Source organism: Ceratotherium simum, chromosome 9 (genome assembly GCF_057802395.1).
Source record: "Ceratotherium simum simum isolate JZ-2026a chromosome 9, ASM5780239v1, whole genome shotgun sequence".
NCBI lineage: Eukaryota > Metazoa > Chordata > Mammalia > Perissodactyla > Rhinocerotidae > Ceratotherium > Ceratotherium simum.
In genome coordinates, this window is record NC_141908.1 from 60,512,085 (window position 1) to 60,524,185 (window position 12,101).

General features: G+C 35.1%; 1 protein-coding gene across 2 annotated transcripts in view; it reads right to left on the reverse strand.

The window, feature by feature from the left end:
* Window positions 1–12,101, reverse strand: part of PDE1A (phosphodiesterase 1A) — a 322,799-nt gene that overhangs the window by 37,850 nt on the left and 272,848 nt on the right. For both annotated transcript variants that reach the window (XM_014784666.2, XM_087434959.1), the window contains exon 10: window positions 11,925–12,045. In XM_014784666.2, coding sequence (XP_014640152.2) covers window positions 11,925–12,045 — 121 coding nt within the window. The remainder of the gene's footprint in view (window positions 1–11,924; window positions 12,046–12,101) is intronic.

The following is a 12,101-nucleotide window of genomic DNA, read 5'->3' on the forward strand; positions in this document are numbered from 1 at the left end:
GCAGAGGGAAAAAACACGAACATTTTCAGCACCTAGACTCTGCTTTGATATTACAACCCCTTGATTGTAGAGAGACAAAATTCTGCTCTCTGGAATTTTCTCAAGTCCCCATAAAATTGTCATCTCAGTGTGTTATTTGGCATTTAATTAACAATCCAGCTCACGGATTTTTCTGCTCTTTTTTTTTTTTTTTTTTTTTATGCCAAATACAACAGCAGATCTTCAGTATCAAGACTTCCTCATTGGACTGCTTTTTGAAATTACAAGTATATGAGCATTTTGAAACATCTTTTTACTTATTAACCAAGTATTATTGAATCTCCCACAGCAAGAAATGAGGAATACCTTCAACATTCTCACATTCTGTGTGAATAATTTTATTTTAATGTATTCATTTTAGAGAAAATTGAAATGTCAATGATTTTTTATCATTTAATTTTATCGATGGTAGATTAATTGAGCACATATGTTAAAGCATTCTATTGATGTTTGGGTTTAACATCATAAGAGCTAATTAGATTTTCCTCTTCTAAAACAAAGTTGGCTATTCTGGGCAAAGCTTTATTACCAAGGTTTATCAAACATTGGTTCTTTGCATTCAGGGGGATGTGCTTACAAAAGAAAGGAGAGATGATACTTCACTTGCTCCATTCGCTCCAATTGTCTGGCCATTTGAAAGAATGCTCTGGGCTTTATTTTCTCCTAAGCTATTGGTTGTACACCTTTATAGGGTACACTGGCCTTGCATAAGGCCACAACTTAGGATGTATGGTCGGGTTCTGAAATCAGGGGACAAAAGGGAGGGGCCTTCACTTTTGCTTTGTGGCGAAGCCCATGTTTCAATGTAACACCTGTCTGAGGATTTCACAGTTTCTTCAGTCAGCTTCCTCTGACATCTTTTCACCAGGATCTTTACAACATTATGTCAATAGTTGGCTTTAAAGTTTTTATTGGCAATGTTTTCTGGTTCATTTCCCCTAAACCATGCCTCTGATTATGAGGGGCAGAAAGTTTGAAATCAGAGTTGTTTGGGAAAATCTAGATACGGTCACCAAAGAAATAGACAAAGTAGCTACAAACAGGAATGTTTTGCTATGTCATGATTTAGAGAAAATGGGGAATAAGAATTCCTGTGACCTCTCCCAGCAACCTTCCTCATTCCCCTAGAGAATAACAACATTCATTCCATTTGGAATTAATATTTATACCCGGCTTAAAGGACAGATGAAGGGGAATTATTAGTGCCATTAGCCGTGAGTCATAAGACACTGAGTTGAGTTGCATCACTGCCGTTCAATAGGCTGTCTCTGTTACTTCAGACACATCACAGCCTTGTTGAAATGAGTTCTCCTCATCTGTTACCTAACTCGGAGATTTCAGTTTACTCATTTTAGGAATAAAGATATAATAATATCTACTTAATAGGATTATCCTGAGGTTATCTAAGATAATTTATGTGAGGTCTAAGGACAATATTCAGTAAATAGTCATTAAATATTAGCTAATAAGAAGTATAATTTTTAATAGCAAAAATACAGAGCTTTGCAAATTAAAGGTATTTACGATGTCTAATGCATATCTTGGATGGTGTTAAACCACAAAGAAAAGAATTAGTAGTTAATTTAGCATGTAATGGAAACTCATTGGCTTTTTTCCCTCTTTTTTCTAGCAAGCAATTGACATGGCAGGAATTCCACTTTTGAAAGATTAATTTGTCATCGGTGTGGGGAATGGCATGGGGTGAGTTAAGGATGACTGTTGGGCTTCAAACCTAAATGAAGAGAGTCTTTAGAGCCACTAATAGAAATCAGACGATCTGGATGAGGGCTAGATTTAAAGATTATTGTGGATTTGATTTTTAACTTGCGGAGAATAAGGTGCAAGAATATCATTGAAAGTTTACATTAAACTATAAATAATATTGCTATTGATAAAATAAAAATAAAGCTACTCATCGACTTCATGGGAAATGTGATATTGGGGATACTTATTTAATATATACAGATTCAACTGATTGGTTTTATTGGTCAAGGGGCTGCTATCTGGTATTTTAATAGGTATATTTTTATACTATAGAAATTCTTTGAGCTAAAAATGATCATTTGGACCTGAAAAAGGCGTTGTGATGATTTATATTCTATGAGCTAAATTTCATTGAATGCTGGATGCCACATTTTCATGTAGGACTTAGGCATTTGACAGATATATGCAGCGTCGACCTTCCTACAGATGGAGTGAGAGATTTTATATTCTACTTGCTTCTTGTACTCCACAATTGATTTAGACTATTAAATTGCACTGCTAAAGCACATTGAATGCTAAAGTGCATTAATTATTTAATTTATTTATAAATATTTCAAAGTGCTATTTATTCTTTACGGTGAATAAAGGCCATGAGTGCAAGATTAGTAAGGGGTCCCCTGTAGCCAGACTCTGAAGGGACCAGAAACCCAGTAGAACAAGGAGGGTACTACTAAGGGAGAGGGACAGATACACAAAAGGAGAGTCAGGAGCATTGAGTGTTGAGTTTGACAAACTTAACAATTTTCCTTACTCTGTCCCTGAATAGGGAACATTTATTTTCCATCAAGATGAAATCAGGGGTCAAAAGCAATAGATATTGTGTAAGTCAACTAGTTTATATTGTTCTTGGAGGCTGTGCATTCGTATGAAGATGCTGCCTTCAGGAGGCCAAAAATATACTTTTAAAAATAAATAACTTACTGAACACACATATGTCCTGGTGTATTGAAACATACAAGTGGTTGGAGCAAAATTATAGGGCCCTAAGGCCACTAAACTCAATTAGTTAGCCAACCACTCAGTTATGCCCCTGGATCTTGGCGTCTGTTCTTGGGGATGAGCCTGCAGATGGGAGAGTGGAGAAAGTGGCTCCATCAACATGGAAACACAGGCAGCCTGGTGTGCTCAGGCCTGATATGCCTGTCCTAGCAATTCTCTCAGAGACTATTGAGTTTTCTTCTCTGCAAGGCCATGACAAAGACTTAGTAATTGTTTTTACACTTTCCTAACAGAGTGAAATGCTCGGATAGCTGTCAACAAGGTGTCAAATCCAGTGATTTAATGGCACTTTTTTTCTTTTTTGCGTTTTCTCTGAAGCCAAAACAGTTTCTATAGTTTTAAAGAAGTGAAGAAGATAGGAAAGGGTGAAGTACAGAATCCTTGAGAAACCCCTTGCATTGAAACCTCAGTTTTAATCACAGAAGCAACATCAACAGCAAACACACAGGAAGCTCCTGACCACGGGCCTGGGGCGGCTATAGGGCCAATGGGAGAACTGAAGGAATCACTAGTTCTATAGGGGAATTTAACTGGGGGAGGAGGGCAAGAGGCACTAGCTTGGCCTTCTTTGGACAACTTATTAAGGCATTTAGACCATCTAATTACCTTCCTTCATTCCGTCTAAAAATGGGCCCTTCTAAATTCTAAGAAAGCCACCAAGACTGTTTAAATATTTAATGAGTGTTATAGCTAACATACTCACTTTCAGTAAAATTTCTGATATAGTATAATTGTATTTTTGTGAGTGTTATAAATATTTTATAGAAAATCAGTACCCCTTGTGTAATCAATGTTTACAATACTTTAATGCGTCTTAAAACTATAAGCTTTGATTTTTTACATTTTAAGTTATTATCCTGGCTCATAGCTATGGTTCTTTGCATCTATGAAGTGTTTTTGGTTGTATCTATGATTTACAATGTTAGATCCTTGGCTGAGAATGTACTAACTAAATACATTTTTATTACTAGGGGAAATACAGTTTATCTTGAAATAACACACTTATACTACTTCTAGCAATATTGAAGAAAATAGAGGGGCCTGACTAGATACAATTTAGGGTAAAATAACCATTTTGACCTTCCTTTCCAAATAACTTGCATTTCTAATTATTTGTTTTTCCTTGGCTGACAAAGTAATACCTATTGGTAAATGTAGATTTTGCTCAGATCTAGATTTTTTTTTCATGTATTACAAAACAACTAGTTGAAGAAGGGAAAAATTCACTTTGTTATTAGATTCACACAGTATAAAATATGAACACATTTTAACAGAAGTGACTATTTTTTTAAAATTTCATTGTATTACCTTCTTTTATGTTGCTAACCTAACATGTTCACAGAGGGAATAAGAAGCAAAAACCTGTCTTCCTTTAACTAATGGTTACTTTCTGGGCTGGTACCTCCATCTCTGATCCCTCAGTCCTATCAGTCACAGCTGAAATGAATGGAGCATCTTCCAAATCCACCCATGACAGTCAGCGGGCAGAGGCAACTGTGTTGACCTGTGTGAACACTTGAAGATAGAGTGTTAACTGTACTGATGACTATCACAAGCGTGCTCTGAAACATGCCTTGGAGATGAGGACTGGCTTTACCTCCTTATCATCAGCTGCTTACTCAAGAGTCAGAAATAAGCGTTTCTCAAGACTGCAAATTCTAGATACAATTCTAATCTCTGCTAGATACAAGTTCCCATGGCTTCAGAAGGTGCACCTAAAGTAGTTACACCAAGGGTTAGGGTAACATTGATGAGATTTTTAAGGATGATACAAATAGCTTGGTCTACATCAGTTTGTCCTCCAGAAATATATCGTGTTGTAAAAATTCAGTGTCTGTTTAAGCCCATTTGTTAGATAAAATGAACTTGGTATACAAATTAATAAGAAATTGATTCAGAAGTCAACACATCCCCAAAATTCCTCTGAAACATTAATTCATATATGTAGATATACAAATACATCTATACATATATGTATAACATGTGTATATATTTATGCACATACACACAGGCACACACACATACTTTCTTGTTGCTCTTGAAAGTTCTAAAAAACAGCTCTTTCCTTTGAGTACTTTTTCTGATTTTTCGAATTTACAATCCAGTCTCTAGTTTAGTGTAAAATCTATTGAAAAAATTCCAAGTCTAGTGCTATATTCTCCAGAGCAAAAGGAAAAATGCTTCTCTTAATTGGCTACCTTTTAAACTTCATAGTTGTGCTGGGAATGTGTTTTTAAAATTGTGCCCAGATCCTTCAAAGTTCGGCTTTAAGTGACTACCAACTAACAAAACACGTCATAATCAATGCTCTCTGATACTTTGCCTCAGAAAAATATAAAGCTTAAAATAGACCAGGAGGATTGCAAGTAATACCAATTCCTCTCATGTGTGTCATGTTTACAGTGTGAAAAGACCTCTCACATTCATTCTACCATTTTCTTCCTCACAACCATCCTGGGGAGGAGGCAGAATGGGCATTAATCCCTCCTTATGGGTAAGAAGGTGAAGACTTGTATCCACCAATGCTGGAAAGATGGAAAGCTCGGGCTTACACTTGGGTTTTCCAAAGCCAAGTCCAATTGCCTCTTACATTGTGCTGGGCTTCCTATGTTTGCCCAATACACATAAAATACTTTCTTTAACAAGAAACACAAATGTTTACATTTTTACTGCAGCTGCGGGCAATGATGAGCTCTGGGCAGACCCTGTCTGATTTGCCTCAAATTCTCTAGCACAGCTAGTGGATCACATGACACAGTATTTTGATTCTTAGTACATTCTGAAGGAAAGTAGGAATATATTTTCAAAGTGCTTTATAATAGTGCTGTTTTGACTGAGATGAAAAACACCAGTTATCTTGGCTAGATCCATAGCAAGAAAGTATTTATCAGCACTGTGGGTTCTACAAAGTGATAGTTACAGGTGGTTATGTGAGGATGAGCAAGAATAAGAAAAAACATGGAACAACCATTGCAGTTTCTGCCAATTTCTGGGACATCTGCTTAGATACACAGCTCCAGTTAAATAGCTTATGTCAAATACATTCAGAGCAAAGCATACACCAAGGAGTTTCAGATTTATTTCTGTATCCACCTCGGCTAAAATATGTAGTATGGCTAAAAGTAAGGGTATTGGGAGATTCATTTAGTTAGTTGAACACATGAAAAAAATTCACCTGCTGGAGTCAAAGTCATATTTTAGTATGTCTCATAAAGATAAACTTGTTTTGCTGGTAAAATATATTTGTTGACAATACAAACTCACTTGTTTTGACTTTTAACTCTACATTCTCTTGTTTTGCTAAATCGGTTTCCGAAGGGGATTTGAAAGTCATTTACTTTTAAAAATACAGAGACTGAGAAATATAAGATTCCATTATTAAAAGCTCAAGTCATATATTAATTTATCATTATCTTAGAGAATTTCCATAGTTAAAGAGAGGAGGCAATGCTGGCAGAGATAGTTTGATTTTATAATAGCCCATATTACAAATACACTTCACTCTCCTTTGGGCTTTAAGTATCTTGCTTTATATGTTAAGGTCATTCAAGCAAAGGCTGTCACTTCTGAACATTTTGGGGTTGCATAAATGCCTATCATCGCCCACCAAGAGTCCTGTCAAAAAACAAAACAGAGTAAAAACCTGACACCTCCTTATTCTAAAAACAACACAATCTGAAAAATGCAGATCACAAAACATTCCACGTATCATAGTGCTATACCTATTCCAAGACTTGATCTTTTGTGTTGGGTGTATTTTAATCTCTACTATTCAGATATCTGAGTCACTCTTCACCAGGCACTGAGAATGACAGAGGAGCTAAGTAGCCTTATGGAACAATTTCCCTCTACCCTGAAATTCAGATGTCAAAAATCACTGCACTCTGGAAGCTTCATCATTAGTACCAGTCACCTTTCTAGAAAATTCAAGAATAAGGTGGTGAACTTCAAAAACATCTGGACTCAATTTCATTGAATTCATTACTCTCATGATTCTGTCAGATATCCTTTGTCTGGTTTGAAATAAATAAAAGACATGGATAATACAAGTTGTGATACTATTTGGAGATCTAATTGTAATTTTTAAGAGTCTCTGGGATTTATTAGAGTTTTTTTTTTAATTTTTTGTATATTACAGTAACATTGGTTTATAACATTGTAAAAATTTCAGGTGTACATCATTGTACTTCTATTTCTGAGATTTTTTTTAACACAGTGATTTTTTAGAGTTCTTTAAGTCATCGATGAAGTACCTTCATTCTGATATATTTTAAATCAAGAAAAAATTTATGTACAAATCTTTACTGTGTAAATTACAAACACACTTGTTTAACTAACACTCAATCAAGATATATGCAGAACACTTCCATCACCCCCAGAAAGTTCCTTTAACCTCTTTCAGTGAATCCCACCTCGTGTAGGCACCCATTGTTCAGATTTCAATCACCATAGATTAATTTTGCCAGTTTTTGAACTTCACATAAATGGAATCATACAGTGTGCATTTTTTGAGATTTATTGTTTGTATTGTTAGTCCATTTTTTTTATCATATGACATTCCATTGTATGACTATACCATGATCTATTTATCTATTTTTATTTTTGATGCACATTTGGACTATTTCTAGTATTGGGCAATCATAAGTAATACTGTTATGACTACTTCTATATAAGACATTTGGTGGACATAAGTACTAATTTATCTGGGTTATATAACTATACCCATAGGACATGCTGGGTCATAGGGGATGTTAAGTTTAACTTTAGTTGGTGCTAACCAGTAGATGCATTGTAATAACTTATACTCCCACCAGCAATGCCTGTTACTTCCAGTTGCTTCACATCCTCAGTAACACTTAATATTGTCAGTCCTCTTAATTCTAGCCATTCTGGTGAGGATGTAGTAGTATCTCATTTTGCTTTTAATTTACAATTCTTTGATAAGTAATGATAATGAGCATACTTGTATGTACTTATTACCCATTTGTGTACTTTCTTTTATATGGTGTCTAATCAAATTGGGCTGCTTTTCTTTTTATTATTGATTTGTAGGAGTTCTTTATGCAATCTGGGAACAAGGCTTAGACAGATACTTGTAGTACAAACATTTTCTCTTAGTCTATGGCTTGCCTTTTCTTAGTGGTATCTTTGGAAGTGCAGAAGTTTTGAATTTCGCTTTTGTCCACTTTACCAGTTTTTTCTTTTATAGGTAGAGCTTTATGTGTCTTCTCTAAGAAATGTTTGTCTACCCTCAAGATTAGAGAGATATTCTCCTCAGTTTTCCTCTAGAAACTTTATAATTTTAGGTTTTGTGTTAAGCCTGTGGTCAATCCTGAATTAATTTTTATATATGTTATAGGTAGGGGACAAAGTTGTTTTTCTCATACATTTAATAAATGTTGTTCCATTGTCATTTGTGGACTTGCCTTTCCCCAGTAAGCTGTTTTGGTGCTTTTGTAGAAAATCAAATGACCATCTAAGTATGGGACTTTTTCTGGAATCCCTATTCTATTTTATTGATCTATTTGCCTGTCCCTATGTCAATAACACACTGCCTTGATTACTGTAGCTTTATACCAAGTTGTGTAATAAGGAAGTATAAGTGCTTCAACTTTCTTACTCTTTTTCAAAATTGCTTTGGCTATTTTAGATTCTTACATTTCCACGTAGATTTTAGGATCAGCTTTTCTTTAAACTTCTACAAAGAAGCCTGTTACAATTTTTGATAAGATTATGCTAAGTTTATAAATCAATTTTGGAAGAATTGACATCCTAGCAATATTGAATCTACTAACTTACTTTCATATTATCTACTAACATATTATATCTCTCCATTTATATAGGTCTTTAAAAATTTTCTCTCAACAATATTCTGTGGTTTTCAGTATCAAGGTTTTACATGCACTTAATTAAACATATTCCCAAATATTATATTATTTTTATGCTATTATAAATAATATTGTTTTTAAAATTTCACTTTTAAATTGTTTGCTGCTGGCATACAGAAATACAATTGATCCTACAACCCTGATAAACTCATTTATCAGTTCTAACAGCTTTTTACAAGATTCTTTACGATTTTCTATGGAGATGCTCATGTTTTTGCAAACGAAGATACTTTTATTTATTTTTATCCAATCTCTTCTTTGTTTTTTTATTACCTTATTGCGCTGGCCAGAACATCAAATGCAATGGTGGATGGGAGTGGTAAGAGTAATATCCTGATCTCAGCACAAAAGTGTTCGATACTTTACTGTAAAGTATTGTTAACCATAGACACCTTTTACCAGGTTGAGAGAGGTCTCCTATTTCTAGTTGGCTAAGTTTTTAAAATTAATATATTTTGAATTTTGTCAAATGCTTTTCTGCATCTATTGAGATGATAACATGATATTATTCCCTTTTTTCCTCTTAATACGGTAAATTACCTTAAATGCTTTTTGAGTATTAAACCAACTCAGGTCGTGGTATGTATTCTTTTGCTACGTTGGATTTGCTAGTATTTTAAGGAATTTTCCATCTAGGTTCATGACAGATATGGGTGTGTAATTTTCTTTACTTGCAAACTCTCTGTCAGGTTTTGTCAGGGGTTATACTGACAATCTTCCCTCTTCCTCTGTGTCACGAAAGAATTTGTTTAAGACTGGCATTATTTCTTCCTGAAAAGTTTGGAAGAATTCGTCCTCTTTCAGTTGAATTGAGAATTGAGAATTGAAATGGGAATTAAGAATTGAAGCCATCTATGCCTGGAGTTTTCTTCATGGGAAGGGTTTAAAGTACAAATTCAATGTTTAAAAACAGGTGCATGGATATTCAGATTATAATTTTTTTCTTGGGTCTGTTTTGGTAATTTATATCTTTCAAAGAATTTGGTGATTTCATCTAAATTATCAAATTTATTGGCCTAACTTGTGCATAATATTCCTTATCCTTTTGCTATATATAGGATCCATAATGATATCACCTCTTTTATTGACAATTAGTGGCGTTTTTTTTCTCTTTTTGATCCTGCTGGTAAGTTTATTAGTTTTTTCAGAAAACCAGCTGTTGTCTTTGTTAATTTTTGGTATTGCTTGTCTTTGTTTTATTTCACTAATTTCTGCTTTTATATTTATTACCTCCTTCCATCAACTTATTTTGATTTAATTTTCTTAACTTCTCCTAGCTTATTAGAGTGGAAACATAGATAATTTATTTATACCTTTGTTCTTTTCTAATATAAGCATTTAAAGCTATAAAATTTCCTCTAAGCTTGCTTTAGCCACAGCCCACAAATTTTATGTTGTGTTTTCATGATCATTTAATTTAAAATATTTTAAAATTTCTTTTTAACCTGAGAAAAGTCATTTTACCTCTTCATGCTTCTGTTATTGCATCTCTAATATGACAATGTTGTTCTTAAAGATCTCGAGGTCTCTTTAGAGATACCATTTTTTGGTTAGTGATTGGTTGAACATATAAAAGTGTAATTTTTAATAGGCCATAGCATGTAGTTGGCCTTCAAGATTGGACAGATTTTAACATTTGGTCTTTTTTTAGGACAAAATGTATTAAAATATTTTTTAAAAACTATTTTTTAATATGAAAATATTTGAATTTGGAAGACGCTACTCAGTAACTTTCTCTGGGACTATGCAATGCTATTTCAAAGTGAAACCATACATCATATCCACTGACAATGGGAGACAGAAAGAAGAGTCATCCAAATATAGTAACATATTTCATCTTTGTATCTTCAGAATAGGTATAAAATCAATAATGAAACATTAAAAATAAAGAACAACACAGAGAAATCAAACCAACTGAAATTACAGAAATAAAAGATGAGCTTCTCTAAATGGGACTGTGGTATAACAAAGAACATATCTGATCTCTGTCCTTGGTTCCTGGCACAGAGCTTCAAAAACCCATGGAATTTACCTGAGTGATAAGGAGACTCTTTGTTATGTTAATTATGTGACTCCCGGCAGACCCCCTACATAGCTTCACGATGGAAGCTGGTCACCAGAAAGACCAACCACATGATTAGAGGGTTGTAACTTGGGCCAGCCTGATCTCCTGGGAGGGGAGGGGTGCTGGAGGTTGAGTTCAATCACATGGCCAATGATTCAATCAGTCATGCCTATGTAACGAAACCCTCATAAATCTCTGGTCACCAAAGCTCAGTGGCACTTCCTGGTTGGTGAACACATTGATGTGCCAGGAAGGTGACACATCCTGAGTCTATGGGGAGAGAGCATGGAAGCTCCACTTCTGAGACCCTTCCAGACCTTGCCCTCTGCACTTCTTCATTTAGCTGTTCCTGAGTTGTATTCTTTAAAATAAAACTATAATTGTAAGTATAGCACTCTTCTGACTTCTTTGAGTCATTCTAGCAAATTATCAAACCTGGGAAGGGTCGTGGGAACCCCTGAATTTGTAACCAGTGATCAGAAGTGCTGGTGTCCTGGGTCCCCACTTGGGGCTGGCATCTGAAGTGGAGCCAGTCTTGTGGAAGACTGAGCCATTGACTTGTGGGATCTGATGCTAACACTGGGTGGTTAGCATCACAATTGTAATATCCCAGGTGGGAATGGGAACAGAGCAGGGACACTATAGAGAAAACAATGTATACTTGTGGTAGAGACCATTGGCCATTCCCCATATCCAGACTCACTTTTTCACATAACAATAGATCTTTTTAGTTAGGCATGTGTCCACCTAGCTAAAAACTATTTCTCAGCCTCCCTTGCAACTATGCATATATGATTAAATTCTAACCAACAAGATGTATGCAGAAGTTTTATATAGCCTCCCCTTCTCCTTTTTATAATGAAAGCTATTTGCTATCTCTGCTCTAGCATTTTACATCTTAACAGCGGATAACAACTCTAATTTGTTTCTCTCTTTCTTGAGAGTGGCAATCCAAGACTTGATTCTCTTTAAAACATGTATTATACAATGTAGGATTATTTAATACATTTATCTGAAAGATTAATAAATTCTGCCTAAAGTCCCAAGAATGTGTTGTGACCAGTTGATAATAGTAACTCACAAGCCCTGGATTCTGTACAGAAAAAATGTATGTCAATATGCACAGTCACTGTTTCCAAATACATCTGCACAAAGGGTAAAAGAAGCACCTGCAGGAAAAACTCCTCCATCAGGGCCATGGTCCACCGGTAGTGCAGCTGCCAGCACTTGGCTGGGTGGCTGATGTCTGCCGCATGGAGAATCAGGGACATGGTTTTGGCTCTGTCGATTCTGTCAAACCAAGGACATGCTCAAATTATCACAACAAAGTAACCAATTACAGTTTT